Here is a 25,327-nt window from a genome sequence, read left to right on the forward strand (position 1 = left end):
ACAGCCTCATCCAGACCCTGGGGATGCCGTCACCGTGCCCACAGCGCGGGTCAGCCCCCGCCGACTCTCCAGCAGGGATGAGATGCAGAGATGCTGGTCCCGTCCCCACGTCCTAGAACGAGGGTCCAGCTGCTGCCATCCCCCACGGGGAGCTCCAGCCCACGGGATACTGGTCCGAGGCTCCTCATTCCCAGCCCCTCTACCCAGGGTCCATATCCCCCTCGGCGTCGCCACCGCTCAAACCGCCCGGGGCCGGGGCGGGGAGGAGGGTCCCCCGCTGCGATCCCGGCTCCACCTGGACGATCGGGAAGGTCCGCGTGGTTCCGTCCGTGGAGCGGGAAGGGGAGCGCGGCGGGGACCGGCGATGCCACCGGCCGGGCCGGGCACGGGCCGGTTGTGTCACCGCAGGGACAGCGGAGCGCCCGGAGGAGCCCACGCTCGGGGCAAGGGGTGCGTGGAGGGCTGGTGGGGCTGAGCCGCGGGAGGCGCGGCCGGGCCGGGCGGGCGATGGGGGGGGCGCGGCCCCGCGCGCAACTTTCCGCCGCGCCGAGGGACCCCGGCGGCCGCGCCGGCGGTGGTATCGTATGCAAATACGCAGGCTGACGTCAGAGATCATGTGGGGTTTGGCGTAGATCCCCGCCGATCGAGGGCTCTTTTTTTTTTCTTTTTTTTTTTTTTCCTTTTTTTTTTCCTCCCTTTTTTTTTTCTTTTTTTCCGCGGCGGGGCAGGGCCGGTGCGTGCGCGCGTGGCGGGGCGCGCGTGTTCCCCGCGGGCCGGCGCGGCGGGGGCGGGGGGCGCGGGGTCCCGCGGCCGCGGGCGGCGCACGGAGCGGAGCGGCGCGGAGCGGAGCCCCGGTGCCGCTCCGCCCGGGACAGTCGGTGCCGCCGCCCTGGGCGCAGGTAGGAAACTTCCCAGGCGGGGCCCTCTCCCCCGGTGCGCGGCGCTCCCTAGCCGCCCCCTCCCTGCGCACGGACGCTCGCCGGCGCTCCCGCGCCGACCGCTCGCACCCAACTTTTCCTCCTGCAAGAAACTGTCCGGTTCCCTGGACTTCGGCGGGGGCCGGGAGGTGGGGGGGAGGGCGGGGGAGACCGCCGGGGGTGGGAGCCGAGAGGGTTGTTCGGGGTGGGCATTTAATTATTTTAGCTACATTTTTCATTTTTGGCCGTGCAGCCTCCCTCCCCTCGCCCTTTTTCCGCTCCCCGCCGCCTCCCGATCGCAAGTTTGGGCGAAGGGGGAAAAACAGGAGTGGGGGGGGAACATGTCTACGTTTGTCTATGTCGACATCAGCAACACAAAATATGGCGTCCGCTTTCGACAGGGCGTTACGTAGAGGCGAGCAGGGGATTTTGTCAGCGCGGTCCCTGACGAGGAGCCGCGGGCTCCCGGGCCGGGGGGGCAGAGCCGCCCCGGGGCGCGGGAGGGGCCCGGCGCCGCCGCCGCGCGTGGCTCCGCGCCCGCGGCCGCACTTGGCAGCGGTTTCTTCTGGTTTAATTTTTGATGTTTTTTCCTTCCTCCTGCCCTCCCTCCCCTCTTTGGCAGCCCCCCTCCCACCCGTGACGCCGTGGTCGTGGCGCGGGTCTCGCTGCCGGTAACTGCGGGGAGCGGCGAGGCGGAGCGGCGGCACCGAGCCGGGACCGCGGCGGGGCAGAGCCGGGCGCCCCGCTCCATCCCTCCTCCACCCCCGGCGAAAGGCTCTGCCTTCCCGTGGCATTTTATTTTCTCCGGAATGGGGATATTTGGGGAAATTCAGGCTTTGGCATGTTTTATCCACTTCTTTTTTTCTTTTTTTCTTTTTTTTAACGAGAGGTGACTTTCCCGTTTGTTTTAGCCGGTTTCCAAAGACATCACAGAACCATCTTCTTTTTTTTCCCCCTTCTCTGTCTCCCTCTGCGATGAAGGCGACAGGGAAGGATACTGGCTCCCGCTCCCCCTTTTTTCCAGGACTATAATTTGGAAATGATACAGGGAGGAAGTACCTGTCTGACTTTGGGGGATCTGTATACCCAGCTCTTTACTGAGCACTTTGGTTAGTTCAGAGCCTGGGAATCCCTCCTGAGGGAGACGGCCGGGGAGGCGGGGCATGGCTCTGATTTCCTCCCCCTTGGCTGCCCAAGCGCCTCTCTGCTGGCTGCTCCCCATCCTTTCTTGGGGCAGGTGCTCCTTGGAAACCCTGTGAACTTGCGAGCGTCCTGCCGCGCAGGGGAACACAGCAAAAGTTTTGGATTGGAAGGTGGAGAGCACAAGGGGAGAAAGCATCCGCAGATGTAGGAGTGGGAGGGAAGAGTAGGACTCCTGGCTGGCTGGGAAGGGGACCTGGTGATCAGGATTGCTGGGCATCAGCCGCTCCTGCCTGCTGGATCCCGCAGCAGCAGCGCGGGGAGCAGCCTCGACAGTGCCAGAGTGTGCATTGCCTTGAGAAGCTGCACGTCTGGCAGCACAGGGTCACAGCCCAAGGCTGTCACTGAGGTGCCTTTTATTTTTAAACTACAGATGAAACTTTGTGCGCGGTTTTTCCCCCCTGGCCGCGGCTGGGTCGGGGAGGCACAGATGTAACCAGAGGAGGTCTGATGTTTCTAGCTGAAACCTCATTCATGCAGCCTTACTGGGAAATGGCATGTGTATCAGGAGTGGTGTGTGCTGCCTTGGTTTTATTAGACCAGTAGATTGGCAATATTATTGTTTAAGAGGTATCTGTGACCAGAGTGCTTTGCCAGGGTAATGCATTTCTGTAGCGGTGAAGCCTTTCTAATGTAGATGTGGCTTCAGTATGTTGTATGAACTCAGCAGCTCTTTGAAACAGAATTGCAGATTGATTTCTGGATCAGGAAAAGCAAGGTACTGGCCAGCAATTGGGAAGAATATAAATGCTAAGAATTGGCTGGTCCTTGTTTTGCTTTGCCCCCATTTGTGTGTTTATCCCCTTAGGCTTCTACAGAAATCAATGGCCAAGAGCTGTCCCATGTTTGTCCTCTCTTCTTGTATCCGTGATAAACTCAGTGCCAAAAAGCGGGGATAGGTGTTTCTAGCTCAGTCATCAGCCCAAAGACTTTGTGATTGCTCACCTTTGTAAAATGACATTTTTCCTGCCTGTCCACCCCAAGAGTTCAGCTGTCAGAGTTTTGTCACACAGGACATTTCCTGCTGTCAGTGTTTGAAAGTAGCACACTCCTTCCAATCGCTTTCTCTCAAAATTCCACTCCCTTTTTTCCTCTTTACTCTAGTTACAATCAGCAATTTCTAGTCAATATCTGTAAAATGAATAATCCATTATATGAAACAGCCCAAGTTTGTAGTGTTCTTTCTTGTGGGGAGGGGAAAGTTTTATTGTGTTTTTATTAAAAGTCCAAAAAAGCCAACATTAAATACAGTAAAGTTACTGGCTTCTTTTTGCATTTTCTAACCAGTTTCAAACTGCTCCAGGCTGGAATGAGAACACAGCAGGTTTTGCTGATCCTTGTAAAAGACAAAGATTTTAATGCCAGACGTGACATCACTGTATTTGCATGTGTGACATCTTCAGGTTTTATTTCTTTTTGTTTTGCCCTAACTTGGATGGTTCTCAGAAATGCTATTTGGAGTGTCTTCTGGTTGGGATGTTTTGATCCATGTCTAAATTATTTTTCTTCGTGTCCACTTAAGGAATGGAAACATCCACAGAAAATAAATAGAAAAAGTATTTTAATTAGAATTTGTTCAGAAACATGCAGTGTCACAGCTGAATTCCCTGAGATTTCAGAATGCCTGTCAGGTAAAGCTGCATTTCCATTTCCAGTTACATGGAGTTTGACTTTCTTTCAGGTGTGAGGGTAATTCAGCAAGTGTGTTCCTGCCCTAAAGGTTACTGGACATCTACATGATGCTATTTGTTCATAGTGAAAGTAAGTAATAAACAAAAGTTGGCACTAAAATAATCTATAAAGGCTTTAACTTAAAGCCATTATGAATATTGCTGGTCTTCTGTCAGGGTGTATTTACATTTGTCACATCAGCTAGAACTAATATTTGCGGTTAGTTTATTTTATCAACCCTGCAAAAATAGATCTGACGTTTACGGGATGTAATGATACAGTTCAGTCGCAGGGTAGCAGTAAGTTGGGTTTTTTTCTGAAAAGCTGAAAGACCTGTTGATTTCCAGAATGATTCAAATACTTTTCATATGGGGTAATATTTGAGAGTTTGGTTTGTGAAGGTGTAGCAAAATGGAAATAAAATAAGTTGGGTGCTTGGAAGATGAAGGGAACAGTGTTCAGTTGCAGCCTTGCCTTTCAGAGACAGTTCAGAAATCACCAAGCTAGCCCTCTCCCCAAAACCACCATGCCTTTGCAAGGCAGAGGGGTTGTTTGGTTGGTTGTTTTGGTTTTAAAAATTAGCACTTGGGGTTGTTGTAAAAATGTTGTGAGTTTGAAAATAAGGCAATGCATTTGGCAAGCTCTTTTCAGGACCGTGGGACCCCAAACCAGTTCCTACAGTGAAAACTGAATTTCCATAAGCTGAGTTTATGTAGAATGACCAGTATTGTGAGTCTGCTGCTGAAACTGAGGGAGAGGTGTGAAATGATTTTGTGTATTTAGCACTGCAGAAGGCTCAGATGGCTTGGTTTTGTTATTGAGCAGAGAGAACGACACAGGCAAGGAGGGTAGGTTTAGGTGTTGGCAGCTAGGAGGGGACTTCAAAAAAGTCATCCTGGGAGATTCTGATAGCTGAGGAGGTGGATTGTGGTGCAGCATCTCTTTGAATTCATGGATGAGACTGCACATGGCCTGCAGTGGGCAGTGCCCCGAGTGGGGCTGTGGTGAGAAGGCTCATGTCAGTGTTGGGCAGAGGGGAGCATTTGCCATCTGGACGGGAGACAGGGGAGGAAGGGTTGGGAAGCAAATGGGGAAGACGGTGGTCTGGAACACCTGCATGGTTAGAAATCACACATCAGGAGTGGAGGGGGTGAGCTTGCAGTGAGTTTTCACAACCTTTTGCAAATTGACTGGGGGCAAGGGCACATGCTGGGTGCTGAAAGCAGGGCAGGGGCAGAGAATTCAGCTTTGCTCTGAGAACAAGCCTCCCCAGCACCAGCTGTAGTTTGTGTCTTCTCCACGCTCTTGTCCAGCAGGGACCTGATCTAGCAAACTGGAGCCTGCTCACTACTTGCTTGCCTCTCAAACTATTACAGGCTTATTGGGAGGAATTTGCAGATCTCCACAACTCCCACCCACACAGATTACAGGGTAAATAATACCATGGTCCAGGCTCAGCCTTGGATGCAGTTTCCATCTGCTTAGTTCAAAAGCTCTGAAGTCCTGTAGGCCTCTGCCTCGTGCTGCCTTTGTCTGGAATTGCCCAGCCTGAGGGTTGAAAGGGATCTTTAAATTGTTTCCTGATGTCCAATCTAAACCTACACTCTTTCAGTTTAAAACCATTGCTCCTTGTCCCATCTCTACAGGCTTTGGTACAAAGTGAGACTGTGTATGTTTATATCTCATTAGGCAGGCTACCAGGTGCTTTGGTCTGGTCAGCATCCCACAAGCACATCAAGGACTTTCTCCTTGGGTGAATGTGCTGATAGTGGGTGTATCTTCCCAGCCCTGTCTCAGTAGTGACATTGGCAATAATGCCCCTTTGCTGGTGTAGCAGCCCTTTCACTCCTGGGTTTGCCAGCACAGCTGCTTCAGTGGCATGTCCTGCCCTGGGCTGGTACAACACATGGCAAGTGTTGGTGGTACAGACCTGATGAGAGATGTGCCCATGCAGACATGCCTGCTGTCATGGGCTTGTTCAGCTCTTGGTGTCTGCACGTCCACCCTCTGCTCTGGGAAGCCCTTGTTACTGCTGGAGTGAAGCTCGAGTTAAAGTCCCTCCTGCAGGTGCAGGCAGTGCAGGCTCTGGATCACAGGGATGGGCACATCCTGGCAAGTGCAAATAGCTCTGTGCAAGCTACAGAGTCTCCTCAAGAGCAGTATTACCTGCCCACCGTGGCTTTCAGTTCACTTGGTAAACTCTTCCACAGCCTGAAATTTATCTTTTTACCTGGAAAAATGTTAAAATGTTCCAAGATGAAAAGCAAAGCTACTTGCCCTGTGTTACTCCACTTAGAAAACTCGTAGCTTCGGCTTTGCAGAGAAACAGCCCTCTGCTTCTCTCCCTCCTTTATTAAGTGACATGTAGAGATATAAATCTTTAGTGTTAGCTTTTAATCTGTGGCATTTTGATGCTGTGATTTGCAGTGTGGTCTCAGTTGGCACTGGTGGAGGGGACGATTAATTTCATGTGAGCAGTGGGTTGGGTAGGATGGGAACGTCTCGCACTGCTTTTCATTTATTTATTGAGCCTATGAGAGGCCTGAAATCTTGGATTTTCCTTCTCTTCCCCCCCTCCTCCCCATTCATCCTGTCCTGACCTTATTTCCCCTCTTAAATGCAAAATTTTTTTTTAAACTTGCAACCTCAAATTACCTGTTTATTTTGGCTTCTCTTTTTGTAGTTGATTGTTGTTCCCACAATTTTTAAAAAGTGTTAAAACTGCATATTTCATTCACTGGAGCTTAAAACAAACAAAAATCCTCCACCAACAAACAAATAGAGATTTTCTTGCTTCTTTTGAGTCAGTGACCATAACTAAGGAAGGCTCGGATTCAGTGTTACTTAACCTCTTGTCCAGTTTGATGGAGGAAGTGGAGGAAGAAGAGTCCTGTGAGCAAAACTGTATAGGGAAGAATGTGGTTCCTTTCTTTTTAAGCAGAATCTTGTTATTTGTGGTTTGTTCGTGGTTTTTTTTTTTTTTTTTTTTGAATACCACCCAAAAAAGCAGGTTCTGAGCTGCTGCTGAAGGCACTGTCAGAGAGATTTAATAAAATACCAGTGTGTCTCAAGGTCTCTGTACCCCTCCTGCTGCCTTTCTTGTGTGTGTTCACTCTTCTCACTCTAAGTTTTGGGCATTTATTTTTTACATTTCTCAACCTAATTTCATGCTTATTAGTTTCAGTTACTTTATGTTGCACTTCACTTAGATAGCAGAAGTGGGAAAATACTTGTTCTTTTTCTTAAATCCTACCAGCAAGACAAAAATCCAAGAGGATACCAGTTAGAAGCAGTTAAGTTTTGTAGGGTTTCAAAGGGTGCTGGGGGTTGGCCTGGGAATTGGTGCAGGGAGGTTTTTGCCTCCTCTCTTGCCAGTGAAAGCCAGTATGAAGCAGACAGCAGCAGCATCTCCAGGCTTTGCTGCTGGGCTGGCAGAGCACTGCTGATTCACTTTCACACAAAATGAAGGAAAGTTCTGATGGTTCTGGCCTCAAGTGTTTCTGGGGATATTCCTTCCCCTCTCCTCCTCCTACCACCCACCTCAAAAGCAAATATGTCTTGTTGTGGGATTTTTTTTTCAGCATCCTCTTGAGCACAAACTGTCAGGCACCACAGGGAGTTTTTCCTTGTCTTTTGTCTCTCCAGAAACTGATTTATTTAAATGATATGCTGGGAGCACACTGCTGTTAAAGGCTTTGGTGCTTGTTGTCTTCCCGGCTTTGGTACAGCTTTCTTGAAAACTGTGGAAGATGGGGTTATCCCAAAGAATCCTAGTTTCCCCTGAAGCTGTTTTTTTCTGCATTTTTCCAAAGAGATTCCCCTTCCTGGTCTTCTGTGAAGAGTGTTGTTCATTTCCATGTGATTGAAAGGCGAGGAAGTTGTTTGAGTGCTCAGCTCCCTCCCAGGGAGAGCACTTGGCCGCCTGGCTGGGAGTCCACATGAGTGTCACTGCTCCCACCCGTGGGACCAGAACACCAGTGCTCTCCTTTTGCTCAGCCAAAGGCAGTTACAGAGTTCTTTATCACTCATGCATTTACTATCTGGCATCCCCACATCATCTCTTGCAGCCTCTCACCATTATGATGCTGATTTTCATTACCATCAAGGGATATTCAGTACCAGGAGTCATGACCTTGCAGTTGCAGTTTTTTGGGATCTGTTTCTCATGTCTCAGGGCTTTGCATCCTTTTTTTTTTTTCTTTTACCTGGGCTTTAACCTAAGACACAGGTCCTTCCAACCTGTGCTCAGGTAAAGTATCTTGCCAGGAAGCTACCAGCTCCACTATAGGACCCTTTTTTGAGGGCTAGGTTTAGTTTTCTTTGAGAAACCAGCTGAAAAAGCTGGCTGATGATGCTGAAAATCTTCACATGGGGTTTTCAAACCAGAGAAGGTGCCAGGGGTTGCTGCATGGAAGAGCTGGCAGATGCATTGTGCCCATGCCAGGCTGCCAAGGACAGGGGCTGGTGACCACTGAGGACCTGCAGGATTTTGCCCAACTACAGCAGGTAGGAAGCTTCCAGGTGTAAATGGTGATGAATAAATTCAGAGTAAAGTGCTGCCTAAAGAAGCCTCTACTTCTCTCTGCCTGTGCAGGATTCTTCAGCATGAGAGAGGAGTTGGCTCTACATACATGTGTTTTAAAACAATTGGAGTGACAAGAAAGAATGATGTGTTTGGAGTGAACTGTTTTCTTTACTACTTTTAAATTGGCAGCTCTTGAGAGCATCCTCATAATTTCACTATTGCTAAAATAGTTTTCACAGGATATCCTTCCTCTGTGTATCTGTTGGCATCTTGTCTGTGTGCCTTGGTGATGTCAAGGGGGTGATGTGGTTTGGGAAATACTTCTCAAGGCAAACACAAGTTTCAAGATCTGCACTTAATCAGATAAAGGAAAAAAAAATCTTAGCTCTCTGAAGGATTTTGCTCTCAACCATAAATACACTTGAGTGCCTCAGATTCTGTTTGTTTGTCCTGTTATCCTGGATCTTAGCCTTATCAACCTTATTTTTATGTGTTTACCCTCTGATGGTCGAGGAGAGTGTGCGAACACTCGGTACATGTCCAAGTCAGGAGAGGAGTGTCACAATATATTATTTATGCTGAAAAGAGCTTGTACATAGGAATGATCTTAGCTCCATCCCCATCTCTTCTTCAGCAGCAAATCAGAGCACTGAGGTGGTGGATTTAAAGTTAATCTCCTGAAACCTGAACTGCTTTTTCCTTGCTCTGTTCTTGCCTCTTGGTGGGCAGTGAATGGTCTTGTTCTCACCACAAAGTGCTCAAGGGTGAGTGCTTTCAACCTCAGGGTCTACTGCCCTAGGCTGCAAGGGGCGAGCAGGCACCAGACACCCTTTGCCACAGCTCCATTTCTGTGCTGAGCCCTCTGCCACTCTCCCACAAAAATTCCGAGGGGCTTAAATACAAGGTTCTTCTAAATTAAAAAAAAAAAAGTACGCAAATCCCTGTCTGTGCCCTGTGCTCAGTTCAGGAAGAAGATCATTGTTGAGCACATGGTTTGCATTTTTAATTTCTTTGTGGTATCCTCTTCCTTCACCTCTTCCCCTACCAGTCTGTTCCCACCCTGACATTTTTTGGGAGGGCTCCATTCGCATCCCAACAAGGAGCTTGCTGTGGCAAGGTGCTCACAGGACAAGGAGAGCACCTTTCCATCTGTGGGCTGTTGTGGGGCTTGATGGAGATAGGGATCTGCTTTGAACTGTGCTATTGAATGGGAAAAGTGTAGGAGGTATTTTGCAAGGAGATTCTGGGTATTTAACACGAGCTGCATCCCAAAATTGGTGGTGGTGTAAATGGTATGCAGTACTGTGTGGCATAGGATTTGTGGCTGTTTGCAGGCTGCTTTACTTACAGATGGTTGCAGACAGCAGGAGGGATGAGAATTATCACCTGGGCTCTGCCACACTTTTAGCCTTGAGATATGTTGTGTGGAGTGGTGTGAGTTGTAGCTTGATGCATTTGGAATGGTGTATTTGCACAGGAAACCTGAATTCATACCTGAGTTTCCTCTCTGTATTGATTTCTGCAGCCAAGGTAGGAATTTGATTGTATTTTTCACTTATCTGCCTTGCACTCAGGGCATCCTTTTCTATTTGCCTCTCACTGGCACAAGCAGTAGGACCACTTACACTGGCTCATGTTTTCATCTCACATGCTTTAGTTATTTTATTTGTTTTTAATCTGCCTGTATTTTGTTCATTGCTCTGTAAGTAGGGGTTTTATTTGTTCCTTCTCTCTTGTCCTGATCCTTTTACTGAGTCTCAGGGTGGAGGCTGCTACTGTGTGTGGCAAGGTCACTGCTTGGCTTGTGTATCTAGGCCCTGCTGCAGCATCTCCCAGATGAGTTCCATGATGAGCTTCTGGCACAGGTTGGCTGAGACACCCTTCCCCTGCTCAAATTCATATTTGCTGGTCTGCACAGCAGTGGAAAAGGACTGTGATTTGCAACCCTTTAGTATTGGTCTTTGCAGCTGACACATATTCATTTTGGAACATTCTTCAGCTTCTGCTGTGGTCACTTGGCTTGTTTGGGGTTGCAGCTTGATAAATTTTTGGCTACTGCATTAATGGCCCATGTCCCTTTGCTGTCTTGTAAAATCAGTAAAAAATAGGTTCTCAAAGGGTTGGAAACAAAAAATGTAACACACACTTAGCATCAAAGTTTTGCTGGAGGAGAAGGTAAAATGTCAACTTTTTTCCCCTTCTTTTTTGTATGAAACAGGCAGCTAATAGGAAGTTGATTAAGAAATGTGTAAGGTTGGGTAGGTTTTTCTGGTCATTAAAGTTTTTTTAACTTGTCTGCTTTTTTTACTTGTCTTGTTTTAAAATATTTGCTCTTAAATTCTGCAAAATAGATGGTGTGAGTGAGGAACAGCCCAACACACATCTGAATCTGGCAGGGTTCTTCCTATGTAACATTTCATCCTTAATGTAATTTAAATTAGTTTAAGGTATTAAAGTCTTTAAATCAATTTAAATCACTTTAAGACACTCCCCACTCAAAGCATGAGGGAGCATTACATGCTATGGATTTTAGAAAGAGGCAGTATACATTCATTATACAGTAGTAGTATACAGTATAAAAGAGGCAGTATACAGTCTTTAAATCACTGTTTATGATCACTTTAAGACACTCCCCACTCAAAGCATGAAGGAGCAAGGAGCATTATATGCTATGGATTTTAAAAAGAGGCAGTATGCATTCATTGCTAATTATGTACTTTATTATTAAATCTGAGTAGTAATTATTTTCCAGAGCATGTTTGGCAAATGATAGTTTTTAATAAAGTTACAGAATAACATAATTGCTTGAAATTTAACTTAATAAATTTATGTCTTAGCACAGTAAGGATCTACTAAGGTCCCCTTTGATCTGCATTGAGAGCAGCAGGCAGAATCATGTTTGAAGGTGAGAAAAGTCAAGGACCAGTTTTGTTAAAAACTGGAGGATTATCCCAGGAGGTGCTGTAGGAAGCTCATTGCTTAGGTGAGAGTGGGGTGTTGATGGGGATGTTTTTTGTCTCTTCAGTGAGAACCTGGGGTGGATGGATTAGGCAAATCGTAGTTAATTATTTAACAAAGGGCCCAGTGCTGCAGTTGCCTTTGACTCCTGCACTACTAAAACATCTCTGGTTTGGAGGGTGGAATTAAGACTGTAACTTTGAGATTAAGCTTTTCTTTTTCTTCTTCTCTTAGCTTTGAATGCAAAGCTCTTGACTGCCAGTCCTGAACGGCTGGAACAGATGAACTTTTGCACTCTGTGCTGAGGACACTTACATAAAAGGGAGATGCTCAGATTGCATCCAAACCCAGCTCAGTTTGCTGTTGAAGGAGTTGGGTCTGGCTGTCCCTGTGCATCTGGGGGTCTTCAGGGAGCCTCTCTGCTATCAATCCTTGCTTTCTGTGCAGGCCCCTATTAGAAAACCAAAGAAAAGGCTTAATCTGTGACGAGCCAGATGTGATGTGAGCTGAAATCCCGGAGGCTGATTATTCCTGGGGCCAGCAGGACTGACGCAAACCGCTTTGAGTGTGTTTGATTTGTGGTGCTGAATTCCTGTGTGCACTGGGTCACACTGGCCACTCTCCAGAGCACAAGTGGTGGGGGGGTCTCTCCACAACTTCCCTGTTTTCATTAGACCAGTAAGAATTTACTGTGCTGGGATTGATGGACCCACATACACATGAATGTGGAGGAAGACAGAAATAAACCTCTTAACAAATCCTTTAAAAATCAGTGATACTGGCAGGGATAAAACAAAGGAAAATTGAGTTTGGCAGTGTCCAAACTTTTACCCAGTTCTTCTCAAAACAAAAGGGCTGCGGGACTGCACCCAGCAGCCTGGCCAGTGGTGCCCTTCCTTGGTAAAGCTCCTGGCAAGTAGAGTTGCCAAAAGGTGACTTCTTGTCTGCAAGATGCTTTCCTGTCTGCAGAGATACAGCCAAGGGATGTCAGTTCAGATATACAAGAGTAAGTACAGCAAGAATAGCTTTTCACCAAAGTCCTCGCTGCATCTGAGGCTGAAATCGCAGAAATTTTTCTTTGAAATTGGCTGCCCAGTTGTATTGTGAATTTGGTTCTAAAAGTGCAGCTTTGAACGAACAGCTGAGACTTTTAAAAGGCCTCAACACCCACTCTTTTTTTTGGCATTTTTACATATGTGTGGCTATGGGGTGCACACACACACCTGCACATCGGCATTGCATGGTCCTTCCTGATTGTCTGGAACATTAGTCTTGTATTTAAGACACAGCACTGAAGCTTTTGCAATCCCTCAGATGTGCACGGAGCATCAGGACACTTGGTTCATGCCACTTCCAGCAGCCTCCATCCGTGCTGCGTGACAGCAGTGGGGCAAGGGGTTGTGTGTGGTTCTGCTGGAAGTCCTGTGATCAGCTTCTGGGTCTTGCTGTGATGGGGAGAATTTGATAGAAGGATCAAGCCATTCCTTCACATTATCACATTGTAGTGAATGGGCAAACGCTGCTGTTCTTGTCTTGCCTTTACCTCTGAGATCACCAGCAGCTGCTTCATTAACTATTAATGGCCTGCTCATTAATGCTGTAAAAGGCTAGGACCAGTCTTGCAAATTTTCTGGACTCTTCCCCTGAAATATTTATGACTTGCTCGCTGTGCAGAAGGGCAAGAGCAACAGCAGAGAACATGCCTCCAAGTTTTGTTGAGCTTTATTAAAAAGCTCATGAATAGGAAGAACCTGGCAGCTTCTTCCTTTTTTTTGGCTTTCTGAGCTAGTGCTGCACATCTGGCTCTAGGGGTCGAGTGGGCTGGCGGTTTGCTGAAGCATCAGTGGCAGTGTTGGATGCTTTATTGATGATCTCTGGTTCTTGGAGTGCTTTCCTTTGCACCCTCCTGTACAAGCACCAATTGATACCTCCACGGGAGGTTTTATTACTGTTTAGTGGTGGGGAAACTGAGGCACTAAAGTTGAGCGTTTTGCCTGGAGCCAAGGAACAGAAAGCCAGCAGAGGATGGAAATGTTTTGCCCAAGACTGTAATGATACTTCTAATTGAAGTCTGGTTAGTGTGAAAAAGCAGGACACTCACTAAGCCTCATCTGAAGCCATTGCTACAGCAAACACCTCCTGCATGATCACAGAGATGAGCAGTGAGTAGTGAATTCCCTGGGAAGGAGCCAGTTGTTTTAGTTCTCTCTGGTACCAAGAAACAGCAGGGAAGCTATTTTACCCCTCCATCCAGATTCTGGAGATAAAACTGTGCTCATCTCATCACGTAAGTCTACCAGCAATAAAGAGTCTGTCCACTGAATCCCAACTGCAGCTCAGCTGGTGGTACACCAGACAGATTAAAATCTTTATTTCTTTCCCACAGCCATCTGCAGAGTGAACACTGGTGTAAATACATGTGGGAGGCATTTTTTGGTAAAGTAGGGAGATAGGGTTTAATGAGAACAGGTATGACTCCAGGAATGAGGACCAGTTTGTACAGTGTTTAAGATCTTTCCCACATACAGCTGGCCTTCAGAGTAAAAAAGGTCCTCTGTGTCTGGAAGATGTAAGGTGTGTCAGGAAGGACCAGCCTTTAATACTCTTTGAGCTTCTGGGGTTGCAGGTAGTGCTGAAGTGGAACCAGGTGGCAAAATAAATCCATATCAGAAGCATTCTCTGGTACAACTTTCTTGTTATTTCTTACAGAGTGTGAATATTTCATCCCACATCGTATCAAGTTGCAACAGATGCTTGGTTTCTCTCCTGGAGCCATTCCTTTCAATTGCTGGAGCAAAGTTAGGGCAGACCCAGCGTAGAAATTCAAAGCCCTTCACTGAAACAATATTGAAGTTAATGTTTATTTCACACTGCTATGGCAAGGTGAATGTTGTGGACACAACTTGGAGGTCATGCTGTGCCCTGTATGATTTCAGTAGATGATGGTGGGACTCCCTTGTCACGCTGATCTCCCGGAATATTCCAGCAGCATACTGAATGCCATCTGCTTTTGCCCTCAAAAGTAGCATAAGTGTCTTCAGGGAGGACTTCTGGGATTCTACTGCTACAAGAATAACACCCAGATCTTAAGCTTCTTTTGTGACTCTTTATTGAGGCAATTTCTCCAAAAGCTGGAAAATGGGTAGATGCAAGGATTGAGTCCCTGGCTGTTGGCTGGTGCAGCTTTTCTAGAGAAAGCTGCAGTGGAGACTGCAGAGCAGATCACTGTTGGTTTTTAGTTACCAGTGGGTGCCATTACCTCTCCTTTTGTAGAGCTGCTCCCTTCCTCAGCAAAGGTATGCCTCTCAGCATGGGCACAAAGCTCCACCTGAGTTTTGGGAGCCTTTTCCTCACGTTTCCCTTGGTAGTTAGGAGGAGTCTGCCATCCAAAACAGGCATGATTCCTCCAACTCTGAGTTTGAGGCTGAATCACAGGTGAGAGATGTACAATCTCTTTTCCTGAGGAAAGATCAGTGTAATTCAAAGTGTTGGGAGCAATGTCTTACCACCGCCAAAGGCACTGGTTATCAAGTATCAATTATGTGGGAAAACTTAGTGATAATTAACCCTTCCATTAACATAGAAACTGACTCTATCCCATGAAACAACTGGAAGAAGGAGGGGTTCTCAGTAGAAACAACTTGCAGTTCTTGGTATCATAACATCAACTAAAACAGTGCTGGCAGCAGAGGAATTCCAGATTATCTTCTGCCTGTGAGCTATGTTTCCAAGGAGAAAGCATGTATTTGCAGTCTTGTGCAAATTCCTGATTTCAGCACTTTCAGACTGAGAACTGGACTGTGCTTTAGAAGATGCTACAAATCATAATTCTTTTTCTGTTTCTGGCAATGTAGTTATGTCAAGATAAAAATGATTTTACAGATTTATGAAAGCTGGTTTCTAAAGTCTAGCCTTTGAAGTGATATCTTGGCATCTAAGTGGTCCATGGGGTACTGGGAGTTCATTGGGACTTGCAGGTCTAGCATTTTTAGAAGAAACCAGCTGTTGATTAGCTATAACTGTGTTTGCCTGTGTCCTCAGGGGTGATACACAGGGTTGGATGTGTTACTTGAAGTTTTAATGTGTGTTTAGATTGATGGCTACTCCAGCCAGTAGCTGCTTTGGGTCATAGTAAATTCTGATGCAGGAAAATGTTATATAGGCCTAAAATAAAGAAATGAAATGGCAAAACCAGTTCATGGGCAGAAACAGGGGAACAGGCCAGCCAGCCTAATAAAATGGCTCCTGGTTGAGTCTGTGATAAGGCTGTCCTAGGACACCTGTTAATCCTGGCCTTTTCAGAAGAGTTTCATCTCCTTTGAGATGTGTTAGTTCTACATTTTTTTCCAGTGATGCTGTTTATGCATTGTGCTTGCCTGAGCTTAAGGACTGCAAATTGGCCTTTTGGCTGCCCTGCTTGTATAGCTGGGTCCTTCTGCACTGACCTGATGTGATGGGGCCCAAAACAGTGCTCATCTAGAGTTTGTGTATCAATGAGAACTGTCCTGTTGGGGGGTTTATAAAACCATTTATTTCATGGCATCAGCATCTTGGCTCTTACTTGACAGCATCTGATGGTCCCCACCTGCAGCGCACGGAGCAGCTCTGTGTGGCAAGGCACAAAGGCTGGATTTTGTATTATGACACAGGCTGTGCTGTATACTGGGAAGTCAGCTCGCATCCCATCCCGCTTTCTGCTGAAAATAGCTCGGGGTTAAGCCATGCCTACACTACAGAGTCCTGCCAGCAGAGCTGTCCTGGCCAAGCGAGGAGAGGTGTGATTCCTGAGGAGGCACGGCGTGCCTGTGCTGGGGAAGCCGCCCTTTCTGCAGCCCACCAGGCTGGGCTCCTGCACAGCAGGGCTCTGCCCCACAGCCCTGCCCATTGCACAGCCTTTGGGGTCACACAGGGGCTCCTCTGCTGCTGGAGCACTTCTGGGAAATCAGGTCCTGTAAATTCCTAAAGGTGTGTTTTCAAATCCTCCTAAGTAAAACAGAGGTGAGAGATGCATTTTAGCGTTCTGTGTTCTCCCTCACCTTCCTTCTTTGCAGGGAGGTTCCAGTGTGGCTGCTGTGCTCTGGAGCAGGGCACGGTGGCTGTTATTCTAGCTATGTGCCATCTAGTGCTGGATAATGTGGAGAGATCGAAAACTAAAAGGCAGAAAAATATGCAGGCAGAGGAAACAAGGCACAGCTTTACCTCTTGGGCAGAGCAACTCCCATCCCACTTCCTAGCACCCTCTTTCTTTCAAGACCCCTTGAGTTTTGAAGGATGGATGCTGTTGTATTTTTACAACCAACTTTCCACACCAACTTTTAATCCTTGGCTCCCTTCAAGAGATTATGTGGTTAGACTGCTACTGTTAGTACAGGTCCTTTGATGAAATACTGCTCTTCTCTTCCTCCCCGGCATCTTAGAGTTACACATTTCTTTGCTCAAGAAGAACAGGGTTATTCAGGCCTTCAGGGTTATTCCAAACCTCACTGGAGAAGTAGATGAGAGAGTGGTTTATTGGTGCTTATTTGATCTCATATTTTTAAAATATAAGCACCTTGTATCCTCTTGGCTATTAACCATACCAGTATTTGTGATACGGAAAAGTTTTGTAACAAGAATTTAGTGAAGAAGCTCTGGAAAGTAAAAATGGTTTGCACAAGGTCAGGCAGGGAATTAAAATCTCTCCCACAGCCTGGCTGGAGCCATACCCTCCTGCCCTCTCCTTTTCCTCTGGTGCACCCATATCCCTGGGTAATGAGTTGCTGCCTGAGAGGCTCAGCTTCTCAGTACAGTATAGGACCACTGATTTCCAAACAATTCCCTAAGGATGTGCCAGCTGGGGCCACATCAGACCTGCAAGTCTTTTATTTATCTGTTTGCCTGTATGTTGCAAGTCACTTACTGCTTTTGGCAAAACTTCTTGGCAATCATTCAATCCGTTGAAATTGCCTGATTAAGTCATCAGATGAGAAAAAAAGTCTACTGAGATGTGATTATCAACAAGAAATCATCAAGATGTCAAACTTGGCCTCTTTTAGGTATTTGGGCTCTGACTTGGAACCAGTACATGGTAAGGCTGTGGTTTTGGCTTGGTTTTCTCCCAAAATAAATATGGGGGGGTGTTTCATCCTTTGTAACAGTCTTGACTCCTTCTCCCCCTTCAGTGAAACTTGCCACTTTTTCTTCTTGAAAAGGGGACCCAGAAAATTATTTTGCTGGAGCAGGTACTCCATTAAAGATGCAAATGTGCTATGGAGAAGCTGAGCTTGCAATGTTAACTGCTCTCCAGCAAATTTCATACACACACACACACACACACACACACATATATATATGTGCACTAGTTCTCTTAATAGCCATGGAAAGCAGGGATGTCCAATTTCCAGGAGCATAAAGCTCTCACATTTAGCCTGTTCCAACAGATAACAGGAGGTGTGACCTCAGTATCAGTTCCTTAATTACATCAGCATTTCTTGTTCCCCTCTTCCACACACTCCCTGCAGCCACGAAATCACAGTTACTGTAGGAATTCACACTGGTGTCCTAATGTTCAAAACCAACACTTGCTATTTCTATATGTTTCTTGGAGGTTTTTTGGAAGCAAGATGCTAAAGACAAATAAACACATCTATAAGCAAAACATTTGAATGACTGTGCAGTCATTATAACTGATTCAGGACAAAGGAATGCAAACTGGCCAGTCTGTGGCTTCATGCCTTTAGCTCCTGTCCCTCTGTTTTGTTTTTCATTTTGAGCACAGGAAGGGGCCAGTATATGACCATATGCTTACAAAATGCTGGTTACACATCTTTCAAACACTGTTGTCATAGTAATGATATGACATGTATATGTCACATTTGGTCAGGCTGTGAATGTACCTGTGTAACTCCAAACCTTACTGTGTTTCCTTCTCCTTCTTCATCACCAGTAATAACAGTTGTTTCCAGGGAACTTAATGCATCTGTTCGGAATAAATTGGAAATGTGATTTCATTTCTGTCAGTGCCAGTGGGAATTTCATACCCTGGGAAATGTGCGAGGGAATTGCGGGCAAAATGTTAAGCACGTACTTAAACATCATTGATGTTGATCAAGTTAAGTCTGCTTTAAAACCCTAGGAGCTATTGCCTCTTTCCAAGCATTGTCTTAGTTGGTGGTTCTGAATGAAGGAGAATTGCTCTTCCCTTGCAAGGCCCTAAAGATGGAATTGAACCTGGAGGGAAGAAATAGCAGAAGTTGCTGCTGATACTGCTGTGAAGATTACCTTGGTCATACCTTTTCATTTTCCAAAGATAAGATTCTTTCAGTATGATCTAAAGATTCCTTCAATTTTCAAATGTTGGGAGTGGGTGGTTTTTTTCTCTTGTGATTTGTTTTCCTTTCTTTTTCTTGTCTTGTAATCATCTTTGCAAGTTAAACAAGGTTTTGAAGTTAACACTACTTTGAGGCAGTGATATCTAGGCCAAAGAGGTTCACACCTCTTGGTGTGAGTGAGTTCTTGTGATTTTTGTGAAGGGGAAGTCTTGTGATGAGAACGTGGACGAGCACAGCCAAGGTCCACATTTGATCTCTGTGGCTTTTCCCCTGTGAGCCTTTGGCAAATGAGAGATGAATGCAGGCTCCATATAGCCATCTTTAAAATAGATATCCCTTGGGGAGAGTATGGATTAATTAACATTTCAGAGATGCTTTGAGTTTCTTCGGTAGGTGTTGCAGAAATGCAAAAAGGAGTTTTTTCTTGCTAGACACAGGCTGTCTAAAGGACAAATTATAAGGATGTTGGTTTACCTCCTCAGTGCTCTTTTTTCAAATTGAAGACTATTTAACTTCTTTCGTATGCATCAGTGTGGTGTTTTACTACCAGTTTAAGCCAAATAAAATATACAGTGTCTGGACCAGGATTGGACTTCATTCCTTCACATCATGAGAGCTCATGCTGATAATTTGCCAGTAGCCTCAGGTCTTTGATAGTAATTTGTCAGATGCTATACTGAACCTGATTTGCATCTGTATTTACATAAATGCTTTAATTAAAATTATATGCACCAACCTGAGATAGATTAACAGCACTGCCTGTTACGTGTTTACATTCCTGAGAATAAAACCCTGCCCTGGCTGCTTCTTGCTGATTGTATGACTTGACAAGGCTGTTTGAGGTGGGGACTAGAGCCTTGACAGATCTCTAGTTAAACTCTGCTGCAAACTGAGGAGTGACAGGAAGCTTTTAGGACAAAATTCTGCCTTTATTTTAGCAGCAGAGAAGATCTGAGCAATTTGATTTGAGGGGTCAGAATTGGTCCCTATCCAGTCCTGAAGTTCTAGCTCTAGGGTAGTTTTGTGAAGTCAGAATTTATATTTCCTTGCACATGATGTCTGCTTTGTCACACATCCAAAATATGAAATTCCAACAAGGATGGTAGAAAATCTTTTTACATACAGCCTCCACAAAGAATAAAATTTTTGAGCACTGTTCATCTTTCAACAGAGCACTACAGTGCTTCCTGAAGGGCAGAGTGCTCTAAGGGATTTGGGGTACCAGGTGGAGCCTTGGTTGTTTCAGGGGGACATGTGAGAGCGTATGATTGAGTTTGGATGAAGGCAGTAAAGACTCTGGAAGTTGTTTTTTTTTGCTTAGACCACACATTTCATTTGGAAAACACAGCCATATAAATAGAAATTAAATCCAAATGATGCAGTTTGCCCTGGGACAGTGAAGGGTGTTCCAGTTGAGGAAGCTGTGCTGCTTCACAGTTATTCAGAAGTTGTCATAATGTTGCAAAGGACAAATGGGAAAGTTATGACTGATTCCACAGACTGCTGTGAAGATCTATGAAGTACAGTCTAAAGAGAGCTGTAACTACCTTGCCTGGATTTAGAGAGTTGCTGAGCTTTGTTTAAAGGTGTTTACTTAATTTGCTTTATAGGAGATCCTTTACAGCCAATGTTTCCTTCACTTCAAGGTTGTGAATATGCAGAGGGTTGGACTAAAATCTATTTTAATTGTAATTAATACATAATTAAAGGTCCTTTTCAACCCAAACTATTCTATGATTCTGTATAAATTTGAGCATTACCAGTAGGTTTCTCTGGTGACCTCTGACTATATTTTCTGTAGTTATTTCTGAATCTCATTTGAGAGAGTCCATTTAGGTTCAGCATATTTGTACATTAACATTCATCCATTAACCTGTGTGCCTGATAGCTCTCTTCAAGATGCTGAACTGTCCCCTGTGGGACGGGTGGCCAAAAGCTGTTTATTGAAGTCCACGTGAAAGAGCAGAGGAACAAAAGCACCTGCATTTGTGGCAAAGTGCCCTAAATATTTCAATGAGGAGGTGTTAGTAAGCTGAGCTGGCTGGATTGCATGGCTGGGGTTGTGGGGTGAGTGTCAGTGCAAGGTGAAGGTGTGGAGGGAAGCTGGAGCCCACCCGCTCCCATGGGCACTGGAGTGCCACAGCCTGAGCCTGGCACAGAAGGGACAGCCAGCAGTGGTGGCCAGGGTGGTACTGCCAGGGCACCATCTGCCCCAGCTGGGCTCTGCACTTTGCACTGCTGGGGTGTGGTGGGCTCAGACAAAGCCAGATGTGCAACCTTGCCTGAATTCAAACTGACACAAGTAAATCCAAACTATTAGTATTGCTTTGCTTCTTCCATAGTAACAGGATGAAAACACCATATTAAATTCAGTTTGGCAGGGGGGTGCTCTGATACTTAGGAGGAAGGGGGGGAAGGCAGTGGAAGGGAAGCAGCCCTTGTTCCCCCTGTGTGAGGGAGGGATGTTGCTGGTTTCTCAGTCTGGTTTTTATCCATCACTCAGGGGAGCACAGGGCCCGGCAGCACTCGGCTCCTCTCCGCTAATGAAGCTTTTGCAGTGAGGCAAGTACATGAATGAGAGGGCCTGGGATGTGGCACATGGGGGAAGACCTTTCCCCCAGGGAAAGTGACCTGTTGGGAAGGGATATTTGTTTTAAATTCTGCTCTGCAGCTGTTTAGTGTGACATTTTGGAGATCCATTGGCCAGCTGTCCCAGCTCAGCCCTCCACTTTCCCCTCAGACATCTGCACTGCATCTCCCAGCAAGGGATGAAGCAGGATGGAGGCTGGTTCAGGAACCCTGGAAAAGTGCGGATTACAACCACACTTTAACACTGAAGCAGCTGCTGGTTTGAATTTGGACTGACATCCAGAAGTACCATGTGGGTACCTCTGCTTGTGCCCACTTCAGTACCCCAGGCTTTCCCAAGGGGAGCTTTAGGTGTGGTATGAGGTGGGAGAGCAAGGAAGGGGGTCCAGCAAGCAGTCCTGCATTTCTTTCGTGGATTGTCCTGTCTGTCTGATTTTAAAAGTCTGCACTAATGCTGCAGGTCTGGTGAGTGCTGCAAGCCAGCCTTTAATCAGCCTGTGCGTATTTTAAGAATTGTGCCGACTGTTGCTGCCTCAGAGATACCTGGAGATTCGGTGGAGAGAAGCCTGTCCTACTTTCTCAGGGTAGCCAGCAAGGCGTGCTCATTTCCCAATTTAACGTGAGCCTCCTCAGTCTTATTTTTCAAAGCATTTTCTTTGAAGGATTGCAAAGCTCCAAGCAACCAGTTAATGCATGGGGGAAGAGAGAAGACATAGTGTAACAGAGCAATAATTCCTGCATGTAGAAGTATATTGATAACTGCACTTGGGCCATGGATGGAGTGCAGCAGGGTGGGGTTCTGGGCACAGGGCCATCCTTGGGCAAAGGGACCTCCAGCCCTGCTGCAGAGAGGGCAGCTCACTTGTCTGCAGCTCTTTGGTTGTACATGTGCAATGCTGGAGGCAGCATCCAGCAGCCTCATGCAGGACTGGCAAGGTTCCTAATGAGGACAAGGCTTAATGGGGTAAAATCATGGCAAGAAAGTGCTGGGGTTGAATCATTTGTGTATCAGAAATCAGTTAGGCTGGGGGTTTTGTGTGGGTCACACAGTGGGTGTGATGGAAATGATTACTCGTCTTTCCATCCAAGCTCTCCAGACTGGGAAAAGTGACTATAAAAAGGTTGATGGATCTGTGCAGACAATCCTCTGGATCTTGAGCATGCCAGACAAGTGTCCCAGAGCCAGGGAATAAATGCTTATCTTAGATCCCTCTTGAGCTCTGACGTAGAAGTGTACAAGCTCTCTTCCATGTGCCCAGATCCCTGTGAAACAAGGTTTTGTCAAAGCAGGCACCCAAATTCCAGCTGAAGCACATTTGATAATCAGGCTGTTGGACAATGTGGTGGAGTTCCCAGCATCACACCACCATGGAAATATGCAAAAAGTATCTCAGAAGTAAAAGCATTCCATTCGGGAAAAGCACTTGAGAGACAGTTCATTAGCTCTTTATTTTCACCAACCTAATTGAAATTCCCCACGATTTTATTTATTATAAATAAATATAATGCTGTCATCTGAAGTTGTAAGCAAATTTTCTGAGTTGTCCATACTAGGAACTGTCACCTATTGGTAGGAGTCCTCTGAGAAGGGTCCTTCCTCCACCTACTGTGTGTGTATCAGATGAAGCTGATACAGATCTTCAGGATGTCTGCAGTAAGTCATCTCCTCCTAATACAAAATATCACCTGAGGCCAGTTCTTACTTATTATTTCTATTTCTGAGCACCTCAAGACACACATTGGTTGATGAAACAACATAAAGCAAAGCTGGAGGCTGTGCCAAATAGTTCATAACCATGGAGGAAAACTTGGCAGAGGAGGAGAGAAAGGAAGGGAGGAATTAATGCTAAAACATGTGTCTGAGTGGTTTTGATGTGTTTGTTTCATGTTAGCTTTCTTAGATGTTGTCAGCTGTTGCTAAGTTTTGTACACCTAACAGCAAAGGTGGTGTTAATGGTATTAATGAAATTAGACCCAGTGTGGGAAGAGGGCATTTACTGAATTTAGAAGTTGATCCAGATCCCTTTCATTGTTAGATGGATTTTATTACAAAAAAATCTACCCTTTTGATTTGGAGTCACCCAACAAAACCAGTCCTTGGCTGAGATGGATGTTTGACTTGAGTTCTGACGTTCTCTTTTCCTTCTTTTTAAACTAAAAAAACCTTAACTTTAAAAAAATGATACAGTATTTGCAGAATCAATAGAAAAGCTGACCCAGATAAAAGTGTGCAAAAATTGGTTTCATGCCCTAGAACTTTTCCTGCATGCTTTTTGATGGAATGTATCTGATCCTTCAAAAAGGAGGTAACATACAGTGATCTCAGTAGCTTTGAAGAATTGTTCTGGAAGAATAACAAGGAGCACTGGAGAAAGGGGTGTGCACTTGTCTGGTTTTCTCCCCCTCATTAAATATATCATGAGATGAGACAGAAGAAATGTAATGTCATGTTGCTGGTTTTGTGGAAGGATAAGATACATTTTGTATTAAATCTGATTTTTAAAAGATGAAAGTGCATTTTTCCTGAACAGTCTTCACAGCAGGATGTGAATTGCACTTTATCTCCTCTGTTCAAACCTGCTTGTGCTGGAGTGAGTGGGAAAGTTGTATCCAAGTCGTAGCAGGGTTCTGTCTCAGAAATGTGAACATATCTTCGATCCTGGATGGGGTGGAAAGCTGTAAAAAGTACCTGGTGCTCCAGATGTATTCCTGTAGAATCATAGAATGGTTTGGGTTGGAAGGCACTTGTCTCATTCCAACTCCCCTGCCATTGGCAGGGTCAGTTCCCACTGGAGCAGGCTGCTCAGAGCCCTGTGCAGCCTGACCTTGAATGCTTCCCAGGACGGGGCAACCACAGCTTCTCTGAGCAGCCTGTGGCAGTGTCTCACCACCCTCACAGTAAAGAATTTCTTCATAATATCTAACCTAAACCTATTCTTCTTCTGTTCGAACCCATTATCCCTTGTCGTGGCACTGCATGCCCTTGTAAATATTTTTGACCCATCTTTCCTGTAAGTTTTCTTCAGGTATTGCAATTAGGTCACCCTGAAGCCTTCTCTTCTCCAGGCTGAACAATCCAAATTCACTCCTCCTTTCCTCATAGGGGAGGGGCTCCATCCTTCTAATCATCTTTGTGACATCTTCTGGACTCACTCCAACAGGTTGATGTCCTTCCTGTGTTGAGGGCCCCAGAGCTGGACACAGCCCTGCAGGTGGGGTCTCACCAGAGCAGAGCAGAATGGCAGAATCACTCCCCTCAACCTGCTGCCCACAGGGCTTTTGATGCACCCCAGGATGTTTGTCTTTCTGGGCTCCATTGCTGGGTCGTGCCCAGCCTCTCATCCACAGCACCCCCAGGTCTCAGCACGGCTGCTCTCGGTCTGTTCCTCCCCAGCCTGGATTCCTACCAGGGATTGGCCCTGACCCAGGTGCTGCTTCTTGCACTTGGTCTGGTTAAACCTCATGAGATTCCCATGGGCCCACTTCTCAAACTAAGGCAGATCCAAGCCTTAATTTTATTCCAGTGGACACAGGTCTGGAGGAATCACACATGCAGCGAACCTCTGTTGCTTTGGTTTCCAAAAACATCCCAGACTGTTCAGGGCTGTGTACCCAGACACATAACAAATTAATGTTCAATACAGACATCAGTGCAGTGAAGGTGATAAATTGATAGGATAAATTTGTGGGACAGCAAGACTGACAGGCTGTAGGAGACTTTCATTCTATCCCTTTGTATTCTTGACCTTAAAAGTTAAAGTCTAGCTGGAGGGGAAGGATGGTCCCAGAGTTACTGATTCTTAACAGAATAAGCAAATGCATTGCCCAGGCTGTGTTGCCTATCCCTAGGATAGGGAGAAAAGGCCACAAAAGCAGCTGCTTTGTGGGGATTTCCACAACCCTTCCCAGTCCTTGGGATCAGTCACTTTTTTTAACTTGTCAGTGTGTGCAGACTTTCCCCTTGTGGCTCCATTTACTGGAGCATGGGGATACTGAAGAGACAGGGCTGGGGCTGTGCAGCAGGGAGAAGTGCAGCGGGCAGGAACATGCCCTGGGAGATGCTTCCATCAAACAGGACCTCCAGGAGTTTGCAGTGAGGAGACCAGCTGAAGCTCAGGACTGAGCAAGAGCATATAGCAACATATAAGGGACACTGG

General features: G+C 46.2%; 1 protein-coding gene across 5 annotated transcripts in view; it reads left to right on the forward strand.

Annotated features, from left to right (window-relative positions):
- Window positions 1-795: 795 nt before the first annotated feature.
- ZHX2 (zinc fingers and homeoboxes 2) overlaps window positions 796-25,327 on the forward strand; it is a 74,942-nt gene continuing 50,410 nt past the window's right edge. Inside the window, exons 1-2 of one of the 5 annotated variants that reach the window (XM_059866184.1) lie at window positions 862-899; window positions 3,799-3,878. In XM_059866184.1, the coding sequence (XP_059722167.1) occupies window positions 3,854-3,878 (25 nt within the window). In that variant the 5' untranslated portion in view covers window positions 862-899; window positions 3,799-3,853. Of the gene's footprint in view, window positions 900-3,798; window positions 3,879-25,327 lie in introns of those variants that run through there. The other 4 variants (XM_059866203.1, XM_059866231.1, XM_059866211.1 and 1 more) reach the window with 4 other exon arrangements.

Source organism: Haemorhous mexicanus, chromosome 1, assembly GCF_027477595.1.
Source record: "Haemorhous mexicanus isolate bHaeMex1 chromosome 1, bHaeMex1.pri, whole genome shotgun sequence".
NCBI lineage: Eukaryota > Metazoa > Chordata > Aves > Passeriformes > Fringillidae > Haemorhous > Haemorhous mexicanus.